At 38.5% G+C, this 20,340-nt stretch overlaps 1 protein-coding gene across 3 annotated transcripts in view; it reads right to left on the bottom strand.

The window, feature by feature from the left end:
• PPA2 (inorganic pyrophosphatase 2) overlaps positions 1 to 20,340 on the bottom strand; it is a 98,155-nt gene that overhangs the window by 53,974 nt on the left and 23,841 nt on the right. For 2 of the 3 annotated variants that reach the window (XM_019962026.2, XM_070791121.1), the window contains 3 exons: positions 17,180 to 17,233; positions 15,677 to 15,796; positions 4,804 to 4,890 (listed from right to left, as the gene is read on the bottom strand). In XM_019962026.2, the coding sequence (XP_019817585.2) occupies positions 4,804 to 4,890; positions 15,677 to 15,796; positions 17,180 to 17,233 (261 nt within the window). The remainder of the gene's footprint in view (positions 1 to 4,803; positions 4,891 to 15,676; positions 15,797 to 17,179; positions 17,234 to 20,340) is intronic. The other variant, XM_070791122.1, reaches the window with a different exon arrangement.

Genomic DNA, 20,340 nt, shown 5'->3' with positions numbered 1-20,340 from the left:
TACAAAGAGCTGACTCATTGGAAAGACCCTGATGTTGGAAAAGATGGAAGGCAAAAGGAGAAGGGGGCCACAGAGGATGACAAGGTTAGATAGCATCACCAACTCAATAGACATGAACTTGAGCAAACTCCAGGAGATACTGAAGGACAGGGAAGCCTGGAATGCGGCCATCTAATGGGCTTGCAAAGAGGCAGACACAACTTAGTGACTGAACAACAACAGTCAGCATATTTTTCAGTGGTAAGGAACTAAACACCTATTATGTACCAAGCATTCTATGTAAAACACAAAGGCATGCTTTCAAGATTAATTATGTACACTTTAAAAAAATAACTTACATTTAAGACCTTTAATTTTATTTTAGATATTTAATGACTTTGACAAGTTTATTTAAAAGCCTGTACATCAAGTCTTTTTAGATCCCTTTGTTTAGTCAATAACAAATTAGAGATAATAAATCAATTTACCAGGTATATAGATTTGCATGATTTTCAGTTACCAATCTCATTAATTATAGGTTCACTGTCAAATTTTTACATCAGTGAAAATAAGATATTTTCATTTAATCTTTTCACTCACTAAATATCTGCATAGGAATTTAAATTAACAACTTGCATCTTATACAAGCCAAGTGGCCCCAAGGATTATACCTTCAGAGTAACAGTTTTCTAGGAAACCCCCTACACTGTTGGTAGGAATGTAAATCGGTGCAGCCACTATGGAGGTTTAGCAAAAAACTGAAAATAGAATTGCCATATAATTCAGCAATCCCAATCCTGGGCATATATCCAGACAGAACTATAATTAAAAAAAAAATACATGCACCCCTATATTCATAGCAGCATTATTCACAACAGCCAGACATAGAAAACCTAAATGCCCACTGATGGATGAATGGATAAAGAAGATATGGCACATATATACAATGGAATATTACTTAGCCATAAAAAGAATGAAATAATGCCATCTGCAATAACATGGATGGACATAGAGATGATCATACTAAATAAAGTTAAGTCAGAAAGAGAAAGACAAATACCATACAATTTCTCCTATGTGTGCATGCGTGCTAAGTCACTTCAGTTATGTCAAGCTCTTTGCAATCCCATTGACTATAGCCCACCAGTCTTCTCTGTCCATAGGATTCTCCAGGCGAGAATACTAGAGGAGGCTGTCACGCCCTCCTCCAGGGGATCTTCCCTACCCAGGGATCAAAGCCGAGTCTCCTGCAGAGGAATTCTGGGATCAACAGATGCAAATTATTATATATCCTATAAATGAATAAACAACAAGGTGCCACTATATAGCACAGGGAACTATATTCAATATCCTGTGACAAACCATAGAGGAAAAAATATGAAAAAGAATGTGTGTGTGTGTGTGTGTGTGTGTATACACACATATATATAAAACTGAATCACTTTGCTCCAAGAGGAAATTAACACAATACTGTAAATCAACTACATCTCAATAAAATAAATTTTCAACAAAAGAAGAAGAGTTTTCTACTATATAACCTTTCTATCAAGGTAATGTTACTTAATTTAGCAACTCTTCTTATTACAAAAGAAGACACAGGGAAATGACCAAAGTAATATAACAGAGCATCTATTATAAGATAGAAGAGAGGAGGTACTCGTTAAAATAGTTATATTCTTCCTTCTAATCTATGCATTTTATATATCCTTTACTATCCCTCTGGAGAGAAAATGTCCAAAAAAATTTCTCAACTATAGCTTAATCTGAACTAAAGCAAACAATCTGGCCATTTTTCTGCTGGAGAGACAGAGGAACTATTGAATCACACACACACCAACGAACTCTAGTCCCTGTCCATCCTTATCTGGGTATAAAACTAGAAATCAAGATTGGATGCAGATCTCTCCTGCAGGAAAGCAGAAAGGGACAGGGGGAAGGAAGAGAAGACAGAGGGAGAGGGCAGACAGAAGAGTATAAGGAAGGAAAAAAGAAGTGGAAAAACAGAAGAAGAAAAAGCGAAAGAGGGCACAGAAAATCTAAGCGGATGAAGAGGAGGAAACAGGAGTAAGAAAGGAGAATAAGGAAGAAGAGGAGAAAGAGGAAAGAAGAGAATAACAAAGCATCACAGCACATAAACAAGCAACAAAGAAGCAGAGGAAACTACTTACTAAAACAACAGTCTGGACGCCTGAAAGTGCTAATATGAATTTCCAAAGATAACTGATTTGATCTTAGCTAGAAGAATACAGCTCAAGCAGTGACCGCACTTGGCATGTCTTTCATTAGGCACATGCTCTGTGCCAGACACTGAATTAAACACTGCAATGGTGGCTCTTCTCTTCCGAGAGCTCACAGCCATCTGAGAGGAGACAATGAGGCAAACAACACAGACAGTTAGTACCACGGAACCACAGACCAAAGAGCTAGTATGTTAGTCTATGGCGGGTAACGGGAGACTTCCGAGAAGTGATACTAGAGCTGAGATCCAAAGGATGAGCAGGGGGATGTGCAGCGAAACGAAGGGGGAAGTAAGACAAAGTGAAGGAAGAAGAGTGTTCCATTCTGCAGAGGGAACAGTTTGTATGAAGGCCTGTATTGAGTGAGGGCAGACACCTTAACGGGAATTGAAAGGGTAGTACAGCTACAGGGCAGCGTGCAAACAAGGAGCGGCGGGAGAGAAAGTCAGAAAGCAGGGGACAAGGCCTAAACAAGGACACAGCAGGAGAACAGTCTGCTATGAATGATGGTGGGGAAAATAAGACTCAGCAAGGAAACTGGGCCGTGGCAGGAATAATTCAAGTGCAATATAATTGAGGACTAGACAAAGCTAGCTCCAGTGATAATGCAAAAGAAAGAGATTTAAAGGCCATTTAGGTCACAGAGTCAGTACCTCAAGACTAATGAGATGAAGAGAAGCAAAGGATGATCTGTAAGATTTCTCAGTTTCTGTCTCAAGAATCTGGAGGCAAGTAGGGAAGGAAGACAGGTGTCCTTCACTGAGAGGAGTAACGTGGAGAGGAGGAAATGAGGAATTCAGTTTGGGACACAAGTGTGAGATGCCTGGGAGACAGTCAAGTGTAAATGCAGATAGCTGAGAATGTGGGTCTGAGTTGGAGATAGTAATTTGAGAGCAAAACCACAAACGGTTGGGACTGGATCACCAAGGAAGTCCTCACATGAGAAAAAGAGCTGAACAATGGCACAATTCTCAAGCTAAGCAATGCTTAAGGAGCAGGCAGAAGAAAAGCAGCCTACAAAAGAAACCAAGGAGGAATTAGAGGATATCCAAGTCACTCTGATACAACTGATGTCAAGCAAAGAGACTGATAGAAGAAGGAAGATGAGGTTAAAGGCATAAAATTCCAAGGTAAATTCAAGTCATACAAAACATATGAAATGGGCAGGTTGGATTTGGTTAAAAGAAAGCTACCGATGATCTTTGTAAGAGCGGTTTCATTGAAATAATGGGGGGATGAAAACAATTTTAAACTGACTGAAGATTAAGTGGGAAGGAGGAGACAGAGATGAGTGTTTGCTCTTTTTACAGGTCTTCTTATGAAAAGGAATATGGAAGGAAGTCAATGAAGAAAAGTGAAAGTGAAAGTCACTCAGTTGTGTCCGACTCTTTGCGACCCCATGGACTATACAGTCCCTGGAATTCTCCAGGCCAGAATACTGGAGTGGGTAGCCTTTCCCTTCTGCAGGGGCTCTTCCCAACCCAGGGATTGAACTCAAGTCTCCCACATTACAGGCGGATTCTTTACCAGCTGAGCTATCAGGGAAGCCCTTAATAAAGAAAGGGCAGTTGTAAATACAGAACAGAGAAGAGTCAAGAAAACAGTGTCATTCAAATGGCAGGAAGGGACAGGATTGAGAACCCAGGGGAAGTCCTGGTCTCAGTAACAGAAGGAAGGGAAGGAGGAGTGTTTACAGGCACATCTGTTTGAGAGCCTAAGGGGAGAGTAAAGGGATGCTTATCTGCGGGTTTCTAGGAGCTCTACAAAATTAAAGACAACATGCTCTGCTGAGAGTGAGAACCAAGTACAAGGAGTTTAACAGAGAACAATAAATACTGGCGATAAAGGCAGCAGAAAACAGGAGAAAGAATGTGAGCGAAGACACACAGAATTCTGCAGGCAGTAGTAACCTATGAGAGTGGAAGTTTTGCTTGTCCCCAGTAACCTGGAAGCAGGCACACAAGAAAAGCACCAGCTAGTTCTCATCAGCATTGTACATTCTGCCTGGATAACGGGCAAGGACGACGAAGCAGGACTTAGCAAACTCATTCTGTAAGAGGACAGACAGCAAATACTTGAGACTGCAGCATCTCTTCCAACCTCCTCAACTGCAGTGGTGCTTCGAAAGCAGCGCAGACAACATGTACATGAAAGGCCGGAGCTGTGTTCTTTATAAAAACTGGGGGCAAGCTGGATTTGACTAGCCATGGGCTAGGGTTTACCAACACACAGTTTAAGAGAAGGAAGTAAAGATACAAAAAAGGACTGGTGGCTCAGACAGTAAAGTGTCTGCCTGCAATGCGGGAGACCCGGGTTCAATCCCTGGGTCAGGAAGATACCCTGGGGAAGGAAATGGCAATCCACTCCAGTACTCTTGCTTAGAAAATTCCATGGACTGAGGAGCCTGGTAGGCTACAGTCCATGGGGTCACAAAGAGTCGGACATGAGCGAGTGACTTCACTTATGAGAGGGATAAACAGGCAAGAACTTTGAAGAGTTGAAGAACTGGTGCCTTCTGAAAAGAACTGAAATTTTATGGCATGACTAAAGTAGAACATATGTTAGAACAACACTCTATGAAACAAACCTTTGAGCCTATTTCACAAACATCAATAGGATCATTATCTCCACAGCAGTCTGTGCTCTTATCTTTTCGATGGGGATCTTCCCAAGTCTAAAAAACAGAAGTAGGGGTGGAATATAGGTTAATACTCTCTATAATCTCTCCACATCATCATGAAGTTTTACAGATAGTCATAACCCAAGGAAAAAATTCTCAGAAATTAAATAGGCTCAATGCCAACATGGCAATACATTCTTAAGCATCATAATAATTAAAACAGATTTATACTATTTCCTCCCATCTGTCTCTCACTTGTCTGTATAATCACATCTGAAAGTGGGTGGTATTTCCAAACACACTCTTCTTGCAAGTTTAGTCATTGTCTTTACAATATTGTATTAGTTTTGCCAAATATAAGTTTAAAAAAAAAAAAAAGTTTAGTCATTGTCTAAATTCATGCTCACTTTTATTTGGAGCTTCACTTCCGATGTTCCTGCTGTCTGTGCCCTTGTTTCTACAAAATGTCTGAATTGCTGCCTCCATTTTTGCTTTCTTTGACATGGTAAGAGCATTGGGTCTTGCTTTACAGATTTGAAAATAAACTTCCTATACTTTAAATGACTTCTAATAGAACAAACCCAGTTTTCCCTTCATAAACTAAAGAACAAGAGAGTATCTACCAAAGAAAAGAAAAATTCATTTTTGTCTCATTTCATTCCATTTAAAAGATCCTCCACCTTTTCATCAAATCTCAAGAATTTGACAAAAGCATGAAAAGATGTCAACTCTTTAGTTTTCTGAAGAGATTACACCTTGTTGCCTACAAACTATATACATGGGCATTTTTATAAATGAACAGCATGCTACTGCTGCTGCTGCTAAGTCGCTTCAGTCATGTCCGACTCTGTGCGACCCCAGAGATGGCAGCCCACCAGGCTCCCCCATCCCTGGGATTCTCCTGGCAAGAACACTGGAGTGGGTTGCCATTTCCTTCTCCAATGCATGAAAGTGAAAAGTGAAAGTGAAGTTGTTCAGTTGTGTCCGACTCCTAGCAATCCCATGGACTGCAGCCCACCAGGCTCCTCTGTCCATGGGATTTTCCATGCAAGAGTACTGGAGTGGGGTGCCATTGCCTTCTCCAATGAACAGCATAACAGAAATTTATTATCAAGTTTAAGGATCCCTTATGCACCATCCTTCCTCAAAACCCTCATAATTAGCTGATTCTGAACAGAACTGTAGAAGTTCCCTGAAATGAATTCTCTCAGATTTATAAGATAGGCAGAAAACATCATCTCAAGAATCTTATCTAGAATTTCAGATTATCTAAGCCTGGCTCCTCTAATTTTACAGAGATAATTAAAAAGGAATGCTACTTAGAGCTAAACCCTATCAGTTCAGTTCAGTTCAGTCCCTCAGTTGTGTGGGACTCTTTGCAACCCCATGAATTGCAGCACACCAGGCCTCCCTGTCCATCACCAACTCCCGGAGTTCACTCAGACTCACGTCCATCGAGTCTGTGACACCATCCAGCCATCTCATCCTCTGTCGTACTCTTCTCCTCCTGCCCCCAATCCCTCCCAGGATCAGAGTCTTTTCCAATGAATCAACTCTTCGCATGAGGCGGCCAAAGTACTGGAGTTTCAGCTTTAGCATCATTCCTTCCCAAGAAATCCCAGAGCTGATCTCCTTCAGAATGGACTGGTTGGATCTCCTTGCAGTCCTAGGGACTCTCAAGAGTCTTCTCCAACACCACAGTTCAAAAGCATCAATTCTTCAGTGCTCAGCCTTCTTCACAGTCCAACTCTCACATCCATACACGACCACAGGAAAAACCATAGCCTTGACTAGATGAACCTTTGTTGGCAAAGTAACGTCTCTGCTTTTGAATATGCTATCTAGGTTGGTCATAACTTTCCTTCCAAGGAGTAAGCGTCTTTTAATTTCATGGGTGCAGTCAGCATCTGTAGTGATTTTGGAGCCCAGAAAAATAAAGTCTGACACTGTTTCCCCATCTATTTCCCATGAAGTGATGGGACCAGACGCCATGATCTTCGTTTTCTGAATGTTGAGCTTTAAGCCAACTTTTTCACTCTCCTCTTTCACTTTCATCAAGAGGCTTTTGACTTCCTCTTCACTTTCTACCATAAGGGTAGTGTCATCTGCATATCTGAGGTTATTGATATTTCTCCCGGCAATCTTGATTCCAGCTTGTGCTTCTTCCAGTCCAGCATTTCTCATGATGTACTCTGCATAAAAGTTAAATAAACAGGGTGACAATATGCAGCCTTGACGAACTCCTTTTCCTATTTGGAACCAGTCTGTTGTTCCATGTCCAGTTCTAACTGTTGCTTCCTGACCTGCATACAAATTTCTCAAGAGGCAGGTCAGGTGGTCTGGTATTCCCATCTCTTTCAGAATTTTCCACAGTTTATTGTGATCCACACAGTCAAAGGCTTTGGCATAGTCAATAAAGCAGAAATAGATGTTTTTCTGGAACTCTCTTGCTTTTTCCATGATCCAGCGGATGTTGGCAATTTGATCTCTGGTTCCTCTGCCTTTTCTAAAACCAGCTTGAACATCAGGAAGTTCACCGTTCATGTATTGCTGAAGACTGGCTTGGAGAATTTTGAGCATTACTTTACTAGCGTCTGAGATGAGTGCAATTGTGCGGTAGTTTGAGCATTCTTTGGCATTGCCTTTCTTTGGGATTGGAATGAAAACTGACCTTTTCCAGTCCTGTGGCCACTGCTGAGTTTTCCAAATTTGCTGGCATACTGAGTGCAGCACTTTCATAGCATCATCTTGCAGGATTTGAAATAGCTCAACTGGAATTCCATCACCTCCACTAGCTTTGTTCGTAGTGATGCTTTCTAAGGCCCACTTGACTTCACATTCCAGGATGTCTGGCTCTAGGTCAGTGATCACACCATCGTGATTATCTGGATAGTGAAGATCTTTTTTGTACAGTTCTTCTGTGTATTCTTGCCATCTCTTCTTAATATCTTCTGCTTCTGTTAGGTCCATACCATTTCTGTCCTTTATCGAGCTCATCTTTGCATGAAATGTCCCTTTGGTATCTATGATTTTCTTGAAGAGATCCCTAGTCTTTCCCATTCTGTTGTTTTCCTCTATTTCTTTGCATTGATCACTGAAGAAGGCTTTCTTATCTCTTCTTGCTATTCTTTGGAACTCTGCATTCAGATGTTTATATCTTTCCTTTTCTCCTTTGCTTTTCACTTCTCTTCTTTTCACAGCTATTTGTAAGGCCTCCCCAGACAGCCATTTTGATTTTTTGCATTTCTTTTCTATGGGAATGGTCTTGATCCCTGTCTCCTGTACAATGTCATGAACCTCATTCCATAGTTCATCAGGCACTCTATCTATCAGATCTAGGCCCTTAAATCTATTTCTCACTTCCACTGTATGATCATAAGGATTTGATTTAGGTCATACCTGAATGGTCTAGTGGTTTTCCCTACTTTCTTCAATTTCAGTCTGAATTTGGCAATAAGGAGTTCATGGTCTGAGCCACAGTCAGCTCCTGGTCTTGTTTTTGCTGACCGTATAGAGCTTCTCCATCTTTGGCTGCAAAGAATATAATCAATCTGATTTCGGTGTTGACCATCTGGTGATGTCCATGTATAGTCTTCTCTTGTGTTGTTGGAAGAGGGTGTTTGTTATGACCAGTGCATTTTCTTGGCAAAACTCTATTAGTCTTTGCCCTGCTTCATTCCGTATTCCAAGGCCAAATTTGCTTGTTACTCCAGGTGTTTCTTGACTTCCTACTTTTGCATTCCAGTCCCCTATAATGAAAAGGACATCTTTTCTGGGTGTTAGTTCTAAAAGGTCTTGTAGGTCTTCATAGAACCGTTCAACTTCAGCTTCTTCAGGGTTACTGGTTGGGGCATAGACTTGGATTACTGTGATATTGAATGGTTTGCCTTGGAAACGAACAGAGATCATTCTGTCGTTTTTGAGATTGTACTGCATTTCAGACTCTTTTGTTGACCATGATGGCCACTCCATTTCTTCTGAGGGATTCCTGCCCACAGTAGTAGATATAATGGTCATCTGAGTTAAATTCACCCATTCCAGTCCATTTCAGTTCGGTGATTCCTAGAATGTCAACATTCACTCTTGCCATCTCTTGTTTGACCACTTCCAATTTGCCTTGATTCATGGACCTAACATTCCAGGTTCCTATGCAATATTGCTCTTTACAGCATCGGACTTTGCTTCTATCACCAGTCACATCCACAACTGGGTATTGTTTTTGCTTTGGCTCCATCCCTTCATTCTTTCTGGAGTTATTTCTCCACTGATCTCCAGTAGCATATTGGGCACCTAATGACCTGGGGAGTTCCTCTTTCAGTATCCTATCATTTTGCCTTTTCATACTGTTCATGGGGTTCTCAAGGCAAGAATACTGAAGTGGTTTGCCATTCCCTTCTCCAGTGGACCACATTCTGTCAGAGCTCTCCACCATGACCCATCCATCTTGGGTTGCCCCAGGGGCATGGCTTAGTTTCATTGAGTTAGACAAGGCTGTGGTCCTAGTGTGATTAGATTGACTAGTGTTCTGTGAGTATGGTTTCATTTGTGTTTGCCCTCTGATGCTCTCTTGCAACACCTACCGTCTTACTTAGGTTTCTCTTACCTTGGGCATGGGGTATCTCTTCAAGGCTGCTCCAGCAAAGCACAGCCATTGCTCCTTACCTTGGACGAGGGGTATCTTCTCACCCCTCGTCCAAGGTAAGGAGCAATGGGTATCTTCTCATTCTCAGAAGGGAGCAAATGTGATAAGCTAGAAGTCACTCTAGCCTGAAGGACAATACCTAGATTCTAGTCCTATTTTAGCCACAAACTACCTAGGCCAAAACATTCAGACCTCAGTATCCTCACCTATAAAAAGAAAGTCTTCAATAAGACAGTTGCTAGATACATCCTATCTCTGAATTCTATGATTGTTAGTGGTCCTTCATAATCTGCATAAATACTACCAGTAACCAGGAAGCTCACAAATTAATGAAATAACTTAACCCACTGTGTTCAGAGTTAATTTTTCTACAAAAGTCCTTCTTCGTATTGACACAAAAACTGTCTTCATTCTCTTCAGAAACTCCAATTACATTTTTTACCTATCAATTTAGTTCTTTCTATTGAGGAAATAAATACATACAGGCAAAATTCTTAACCTATAACAACGCTGTCAATTTTAGGGCCAGTTCTTCATGATCTCCCTCACCAGAAAAAATACCATACTGGTTCTTTCTATTTCTAGTTCCGCATTCAGTGCTCTGTATCTTCAGGGCTTGGTTTTTTACTACAAAAAGAGAGTCATACTAAACGATTTCTAACTTAACTTGAAAATACAGTATAATTTCAAGCAATCACCAGAAGAAATCTTGACCAATTTAAAACTTTAATCACACTCTCTAGTGGAGTTTTAAGTGTCTAGGCTTAAAACTAGGCAGAGAAACAACTTGAAAAGCAGTCAAGCTAGCAAAGAAATATCCAGAAGATGAAATCCCTATTCTTAATATTTGTTTCACAAAACTGACAAGGGCGAGCATCCAGACTTTAGAAATAACTTCTACAACTAAGTATGAGAAAGCAAAACAATACAAAATGGGTCAAAGTCAGGAAAAGGTAATTCTTAGAGGAAACATGAATGACTTATAAATATATGAAAAGATAACCAATCTGATCAGAGAAATACAAATTAGAACCAAAATGAGTCACTATTTCAAAAACTTAAAAAATCTGATAACATTAAATACTCATAATTATGTAAGAAGCCTGAAACGCTACTACTGGGAGGAGTGCATATTGTTACAACTTCTTTTGTAAACCATTTGGGAATATCTAGTAAAATAAACTCAGAACTTAGCAATGTGACTTATAGATATATACCCAGTAGTAGTATGTATGTATACATATTATGTACACAGAAAAATTTTAGCACAGATTCATGAAAAGCTTTAAAAAAGTTTAAAAATCTCTCAGGAATACAAATGTTAAACTAATACAAAGCATAGCTATAAAGCTATGAAAAAAACCTCAATATACACAGATTACTGATCTAACCTAAAACAAGTCTACTCATCCTCATGCAGGTACCTGAGATCATTACTTTACAATCTTATAAATATTAACCAATACATCAGTAATCACCATGCTCTGGTCCTTAAGTCTTGCCAAAATATCACTGAATGGTACAGAACTGAGTATACAGACTTCTTGAGTACTACTTCCTGATCAAGCAGAACTCCTATCTCCAAGTCAAGTAAGATCTGCTCAACCTCTACTGGTACTTCACCAGCTTCAATTTGGAGCAAAAGCTATTTCACTAGTAGCAGCTAATATCAGTGGCAACAGTGTCATCACTGAGATAATACCACCAAACACTCATTGAGGGCTTAACCTTGTTTTTGGTCATCTCATTCGAATTCCACAATAGCGTTGTGGGGTAGATGGCAGGGTGACACAGATGAACAAATAGGCCTGGTTACATTTAGTCACTGGTTTCAGGTTATAAAGCTAAGAAGTAGTACTAAATGCAACTTGGGGTCAATGAACCAAATTATAATGAAGTTCAAATAATAACACAATGATATACCAGTAAGACTGAAGAAATTTTGAATTTAGTGATTCTAGTCCTTTGACATTATTTAGATGAGTCTTCTAAATATTTACACAGAAAGTTACAACACTTGAATAATATGTGGGAAATATGAACAATTAGGGGAAGACAAACAAAGATGATTTTTGCCCAGTCCAAACTCAAACTTTGAGGAAGTCATCATCGCCAGTGCAGGAGAAGTTATCAGCAGGGTTACACAGTCTAGGCAGATGAAGGTCTGCAACAACGAGAGCGCACTGACGACTACATGGAGAGGCTTCTGCTTAAACAGTATTCTGCTGCTTCAGTGTTCTTCCAAGCATGGTTGGCTTGATAACTGCTCTGAACAAATTCCCCACTGTTACAAGATGTATCACAAGAGAACAGCAAAACCCACACATGCCTACGAACCATATGCAATACACACCATGCATTCATGGATTCACTTATCCCCCAAATATTTACTGATCACCTAACTCGGTGCCAGACGCTAACCAGGGCAGTTGAAAGACAACAGCAAACAAAACAAACAGAATCCCTGCCCTCATGAGACTACATTCTAACTAGAACACATTTACAATAAACTTAACAACTAAATTATATATTGGAGAAGGAAATGGCAACCCACTCCAGTATTCTTGCCTGGAGAATCCCATGGACAGAGGAGCCTGGCAGGTTACATACAGTCCGTGAGGTCTCAAGAGTCGGACATGACTTAGCGACTAAACCACCACAAATTATATAGCGTGTCAGAAGTTGACAGGTGTAATGGAAAAGGGGAAAAAAAAAGTATGGAAGAACGATGGGAGTACACTGGGTTAAAACAGTAAAGGATGTTAGAGGCAGACATCATGAAGGAGGCAACTGATGAGCAAACACTGAAGGAAGGAGGGCGTTGTGTACATTGGGAAAATATATCCAGAGCCGGGGACACAGTGAGTGTGAAAGCTTGAGGCAGGAGTACGCCTAGAGCCTCAGAGGAATCATGAGGAGGTCAGTGTTGGGGTTAGGGAGCAGGAGGAGGAGCAGAAGGAGAAGCTGGACATGAGATCAAAAACATAAATGCGCCAGGGGCTGGCTTTCAATTTAATAGGCTCACTCTGTCTTAACGTTGACAAGGATGCAAAAAAAATATTGGGTACATTTGTTGTTATTTAGTCACTAAGTTGTGTATGACTCTTTTGTGACAGCCTACCAGGCTCCTCTGTCCATGAAATTTCCATGAAATTTCAGAAAGAATACTACAGTGGGTTTCCATTTCCTTCTCCAGGGGCTCTTTGCCACCCAGGGATCAAACCCGCATCTCCTGCATTGGCAGGTGAGTTCTTCACTGCTCAGACAGTTGGGTACATTACCTTGTCCATAAACAACTGGCTTAATTTCAACTTTATATAAACATGAATCAATGTAGTTATTTTTGCTTGGTGTTAACTTCTGTGCAATCTATTTTTCTGCTGAGGACTCTCTCACACACACACCACCACCACCACCACCACCATCAGTTTAGGTTTAAAAAGAGAGTAAAGATCTCTGGTTAAAAATGGCAGAGAGAATACAGGTCTATTTCCTCTTCCTCACTTCCATCCTATCCACAGTGGCCTCCTTTCTGAGACACACGAGCCCTCCTTCCACCTCTAGACTTTTATACCTCATGTTTCTTGATGAGTTCCTCTAAATGGCCTGGGATGGCACTCACTTTCTAAGATGCCACCATCTCACTTTCTCCTGGTCTCCTGTTAGAAAATAGCTCCACGCTGAGGTCTTCCTCCCAACTGCAACAATTTCCACACACCCTAGACCCATTTCCTATTTGATTATTCTCCAACACACTTACCACCATCTGACATACTATACGTTCTTACTTTTTTTTTTGTCTGTCTCTTAGAATAAAAGTTCCATACGAATTTTTGTCACTGATATCGCTGCTCTACCTCCAGTACTTAGAACATTGTCTGGCAAACATCAGTTACTCAAAAAATGGGTCCTGAAGAAATGAACAGCTCTGTGAAGGAAGAGCTGGTGTGAAAATGACAAGGGAAACTTGAGACACTGAAGATGCTGCTGTGGTGGGAGGGAAGTGAGGAGGAAACAGGCTGCAGAGTAAGGCTGGCTAAGTAGGACCAGACCATAAAAGGGTTGAGGAGCTATGTTAGGAATGTTTCATTTTATCCTTTCAGCAATAGGAAGGCATTAAAAGGTTCTCATATGGACAAAAATGGTATTTTTGGATACTAGGTGGAGTATGAAATTTCAGTAGGCAGTGGTGAATGCAGGGGACATTAAGAACCAAGATTAAGAGTCTAATTTCTGTTCTAGCTGGAGAACTATTGCACCTCACAGACTAATATAATAGCATGGAAGAGCACCTTGAACATTCAAACACATCCAGAGGAATACAAAAATACGTCATAACTTTAAATAGATAAACTACAAAAGATGAGTTAATTAGAATCTATTATGCTCCACTGTAGCCACTAATTTAGTTGTTGATCATCCCACCTCCAGGAGACTATAAATGCTTTAAAAAAAAAAAACAAAAACAACCAGATAATAGTAAAAGTACCAGTGGTAACAACAATGTGATCACTGTCCACTAGGCATTATTCTAACATGAACATACAATAACTCATTTAACCTCAACAGGACCACATGCAGTATCTTATCATCTCTCTGTTACAGATGAAGAAAATGAGGTCCAGAAAAACAAAAGAACTTGCCCAAGTCACATTACTAGTAGGTGGCAAGCTGGCTCTAAAATCAACATTCTTATCACTTATGCTGCACTAATCTTATATTTATATCTCATTTTTCTGTGTCTACCCAACACCTAAATACAGTCTAGCACATAAATCCTTAATAAATGTTTAATGAAATAAACAAATAGATGAACTTTAGTTTATCCTCTGCTTACTCTACTTTTCCCCTGAAGAAGGAAATGGCAATCCACTCCAGTATTCTTTCCTGGGGAATCCCAAGGACAGAGGAGCCTGGAGGGCTACAGTCTGTGGGGTCGCAAAGAGTTGGACACGACTGATCAATTAAATAACAACTACTCTACTTTTCAAAGGTCTATTTTTGTCTTCCTTTAATTCAGTGGCTTGTTAGGCCCTCTCCTCATCTCTCCATCTTCTGCAGACAGTATCCCCTAAGCTTAACAAAAAGGTTCTCACCCTTTCACTGCCAGGTCAAACAGAATGTCTACTTAGGCACCTGGGAAGTCAGAAATCCTGTGGTCTTAGTTTCAACAAACATCCTCATTCTTAGCACACCATTTTAGAAGCGCCTGTTTTAACCAAGAATGTATCCATGTGGGTGGTCTAACTGCCATCAAAGGCAGTCTGACTCTTTAGAAAACAATTTTCTTTTTTCTTTTCCTGCAACTGTTTATTCTACATGGGCAGCTGGTTTTTCTTTTTTTTTTTTTTTTGAGTTAGATAAAACAAGAACCCCTTTTCTCAGATATTTCCCAAATAGAATCTTGGAATTTCACACAAAATATTAAAATTAATAAACAAAATTAAAATATAAAAATATCCAGATAGACAGATGCTCTAAAGGTTTTTGTAAACATAAAGGCAGATGCTTCTTTATGTCTCCAAACCTAGACTTCTGATTCTGCATATTCTGAGTGTTACTCACTAAATTATCTGGAAGGAGTTACCACTTCCTAGGAATGAGGAAACATAAGAAAAAAAACAAAAAAGGAGAAAAAAGGAAGAAAAGCAAATAGCAAGTGTTACTCTCTAATCGGAATGCTGCTTTACCATCACTTAGCCATTGTTTTCATTGCTTCCTACTGAAAAGTCATAAATTCTTAACAGTATATAATTAAGTTGCCTTATTCAATTCACAATGAGTTCTGAAAGAGGTAACAATTTAATAGGTTCATCTGTTAAAGTTTAAAAAATAAAATTCATGCTGTCATGTATGAATGTATATACAAGTATAACTTGTCATATCCAAAAAAATGACTGCAGATAAAGGAGATAAAATATTTTCCACTGACTCTTAATAGCCAAGCTCAGAAAAAGAAATGTGTTCAAAATGCCAAATGTGAGTATTCTAAATACCTAACTCTGAGAATCTGAGTACAGACATATATACAGTTTGAAAAAAAATTTATTGATACAATAAAATTCCACATTAAAAAAATTTTAAATTTACAAATCTCTCACTGACATGTCCTCAATTTAAATTCAAGTAGTTCACAGGATTTACAAGGCAATTTTTTCAGAAGACAGAGAAGTTTTACCATTATAACAAAAATGTTACCTGAGGGAGGGCACCATAATTCCATATATAACCCTTGTGAGGAAAGATATTTGCCACATAGCGAAGCTTGCCATCCTTTACATCTTGTTTAATGGGATTCAGTGGTTCCTTCGTGGCAATCTAAGCAGGTTGTGGGAGAAAAGGGGTGTGGGACATAAAATGGTTAATCCTATATTCAAACAGGATTTTTAAATCTGCCATTATCAGACTAAATATTCGTATTCCAACTTATTGATCAAAGATAACTTTAAAAATAAGTTAAGCTGGTTCTTATTTCTAATTTACTGTTTTGTATTAAACTGGAAAGGAAACGTCAGATAATATATTTTGGCACTCTATTACTTATGAACTCATTATTTTTAACACAAATAATAAATATTATTGAAATGGCAAGAAGCTAAGGATTAATCAACTTGCTTTTTGTTACTACTTGGGTTTTCTACCATCAATCTTATAATAAAGATTTTTCACTAAGTGATTTCATTTCAAAGTTACCTTTCAATCAAACATATTCAAATTGCCATGCCAAAAAAAAAAAAAACTATCCTACAAAAGTAAACAAAAAATAACTGAAGCCATGTTTGAATGAATAAACACTGCTTAAATTAGGTAAGATCTCATAGGTTCTTGATCCTACACCCAAGTGAGGTAGAGAGTAGCCAAGAACAATAAAACATTGTACCAAAAGCAAGATGAGCAAAAGAAGAATTTAATTATTTTTTCCTATTAAAATATTAACCAAAAAACCTACTATTTTATATTTAGAGAAATAATTCTCCAAATATAGAATCTGCAAAACATATACTGATAAAACTATCTTAACTTAAACATGTAAAATAATACCTACCTTCACATCCAAAGTTGCAGAAAACTTAGATAACGAAACAAAGTACCATAAATTAAATTTCACTCAGAAATAGGGACCTTACTTAACTGAAGATGAAACAATAAAATTCTGAAAAGCAAAAAGGAAGTTCTTGATAGGTTCACACCTATCAAGAAAAATCAAGAAAAAATCATTAATTTTAAAAACTAACCAGGGGAATACTAGATGCTCTTAGAAAGTACTCAGAAATCAAGAGTTGGCCAGAAAAACACTTTAACTCCTCGAAGAATTAAGTCCTTAGGAACCAAAATTGTCAGCCCCAAATATGCTGCAATTGTGTCTATGAACAAAATACATCTCAGAACCTATTTAAGAAAACCTTAAAAGTATTTGCTATTTTCAAAGACACAGGAGTCAAGGAAAATTAAATAAATATGTGTATAACAAAATAGAGAGGCAAAAAAGAATATATTCTCTTTAAAGTGTAAATTCAGCTTGGAATAATATTTTCTTTTTTGAAAATAGATTCAAAGTAAGTTTGCAAGAATATTTTCCATTGTCCATTATAAAGAAACTTGTCAACCATCCCAAATTCAAAATATTATGACAAACAACTTGAAACAAAATTTTATATCATTATTAATTATTCCATTTGATGCTAATAGGATATTTCATACCTCCATTTTAGCATTTGTCCACCGAGGTACTTCCACAACCATGTTAAACACATTCTGCAATATAAAAAACAACAAAGAAAACATTTTTTTAATGTTGTCATCTTTTATTTTTTCACTTATCTCCTGCATGAGAATGTTTTATTTTTTTCCTACAAAAAATGTAAAAAGTCTGCATCATATGTCTGCCTATGCCTTAAATTCCTACTAAAAAATTAGAGAAGTTGGTTAAAATATAACAGAATTTAAGCCTGATTATGTTACTTGACCACTACTGCACAGGTGTTAGAAGTTGCTACATTTCTGGAAATACCTTTGCAAGGTAGGGACAGAATCAGAATGGAGCCAAGAAACGTGTTTCAATTACTTTCCAACTAAAACAAAAGTGAGCACTGAGTGTCTCACTTTTCCAGTCTGCAAAGTAAGTGTGATAATCTCTGTCCTCATCCCACACAAAGTTGTGAAGACCAATTATGTGCTTTAAATGAAAATACACAGACAATTAAGAAGTAAAATATTTTGAAAATCATAAAAAAATATTTAAATCCAAGTTATTTCTATCATAATGTAAAATTGAGGCCATCAGTATAGGTAGTTATAAAGCTTACAAAGAGTTACATAGCTTAGCTTACATTATCTAATGATCTCAGATTCCCTAAAGTTACAAAAGAACCACTGCTTCTTTTTACCATTTCTGAACTTGTAGCGTACTTAACAAAGGAAACTCTAGATCAGTGGTGACTAAAAATAATTTTCTACAGTAATGGCCTTACAAAGAAAAAGCCTTAGGGATTCCCTGGTGGTTCAGTGGTAAAGAATTTGCCTGCCAATGCAGGAGACGTGGATTTGATCCCTAGGCTGGGAAGATCTCATCTACCAAGGAGCAAATAAGCCCATGCCCCACAAATACTGAGCCCGTGTGCCACAAATACTGAGCCTGTGCTCTGGAGCCCAGGAACTGCAACTACTGAAGCCCATGCACCCTAAAGCCTGTGCCCCACAACAAAAGGAGCCACCACAATGAGAGGCCTGAGCACCTCAGCTAGAGAGGGCCCAAGCAACAGAAGACGTAGCGCAGCCAAAAATAAACAAAATTATTTTATAAAAAGAGAGAGAAAAGGTCTATGTTTAAAGTTGGCTTGCTTCCCATCCTGATATCAGTAACTAACAACTTATCAAAGCAACGGTTTAAAACAGTCTTCATCCAAGTGTGGTCATGGACCAGGGCTAAGCTGCAAGTTGACTGTTACCAACTTGTTACCGGCTCCTTTAGAAACATTTATAACAATTTGACCAAGTAATTTTTATGACTGTCAGACCTATTAATAAGTATTTGGAACTTGAATTAAGTTTTTCTAATAGTTCATTTTGATTGTAATTTTTTAAAGTATCAATATCAGTTCACAAAAGATTAGAAATAAACCAAAAAACTATCTTTTACCACAGATCATTTGAGAAGCAGTGATTAAATATAGTTATTCTCAACTATGCCACACAGTAAAATCACCTGGAGAGCTGGAATTGATTTTTTTTTTTTTTTAAGAGATTTCTAGAGCCCCCATCTCCTACATATTTGAATTCAGTGGTTCTGTGGTGAAGCCAGGGCATTGCTTATTTCTAAAAGCTCTCTAAGCAATTTTAATATGCAGCCAGAGTTGAGAACCTCTGGTTTAAAGCACTGCTAAACAATATCTGGGGTTTTCTTAGTGAAACAGGAATGCTGTTAACTTAAAGAATGCCATTTACACAATTAAATATAAATCAAGCCAAAGAAATAATGATGGTTTTTAAGTTCTTCTAGATGAGACTGAAGTTTACCACGACAAAACTGCACACTCATAATGAGATAAAGAACAAAGTTGAGAATGCACTCTCAACAACTGCTCCTGAGAAATACGCCTCATATCTATCTTAGCAGCCTTATATACAGGCCTGCTGTTATGTTTCATTTTCTATGCTCTTTCATGAGGTACCCCAGCACCTGTTTAAATATGTCTGAAGTAGCTGTTAAAAAGAAAAACCTAAGTAAACGGCAGATGTTCACATAATTTATTCATCCCTGAAAGTCTGGCTATAAGAGAAGAAATGCATGCAGATGAATACTCAGAGGTGACAGAGAAGACAAAGCTGGTGCCAATCCTTTTACAGAATGACACCCACCAAAACCTCTCACAGAGACTTGAATTACGCCAGGAGAACAATGGATCAGGTTTGAATTTTAAGCCTGCAAACTACACTCTTCCTCATCATTTGCTCCTGATCTCTAGGAGTGTACTTCCAGTCTGCTTTTCTTCTCTCGGGCTAAAATGCACATGACCTGTAATTTTTTAAAGCCAATGTCAGTCTGTTTATTCTAAGATTAATGTTAATTACAAACCAAAAGTAGCCTGCTGAAATTTATTAGAAAATCACAAAGACACAAGGGGACATGTTTCAAATTCAGAATGTTGGGTTAGGGACATTTACCTCTTCCTTCAGTTCTTTTTTCTATTTTTTTCCCTTCTATTTTTATTGCAGGGAAAAAAAAAAGGATGAAAAAGCAGTCAGTAGATTTTATATGTGTGTATGCTCAGTGCTGTGTGACTCTCTGCAACACCATGGACTGCAGCCTGCCAGGCTCCTCTGTCCATGGGAATTCCCAGGCAAGAGTACTGGAGTGGGTTGCCATTTCCTTCTCCAGGGGATCTTCTCGACCCCAGGAGTGGAACCCTTGTCGCTTGTGTCTCCTGCATTGGCAGGCAGATTCTCTAACACTGCATTATCTATATTCTTGGGGTGTAAAAAGAAAGGAAATAACCCTTCTATCCTTGTTCTAACCCTTAAAATATCAAATAAACTTGAATTTGACATTAAAGCTAAGGCAACAAATGCAAAAATAAACAAGTGGGAACATACTCAAGTAAAAAGCTCTGCGCAGCAAAGGTAACAATTAACAAAATGAAAAGGCAACCTATGGAATGGAAGAAAACAGTTGCAAGTCATATATCTGTTAAAGGGTTAATAAGCAAAATATATAAAGAAATCATGTAATTTAATAGTGAAAAACCAATCCATCAAAAAAAAAAAAAAGGGCACAGGTCTTAAATACTTTTCCAAAGAAGACAAACAGATGGCCAACATTACTAATCATCAAGAGAAAGAAAGCAAATCGAACTCACAATAAG

Source organism: Bos indicus, chromosome 6 (assembly GCF_029378745.1).
Source record: "Bos indicus isolate NIAB-ARS_2022 breed Sahiwal x Tharparkar chromosome 6, NIAB-ARS_B.indTharparkar_mat_pri_1.0, whole genome shotgun sequence".
Taxonomy (NCBI): Eukaryota; Metazoa; Chordata; class Mammalia; order Artiodactyla; family Bovidae; genus Bos; species Bos indicus.
The sequence above is the reverse complement of the archived record's forward strand: the minus strand, read 5'-3'. Positions and strand labels throughout refer to the sequence as shown.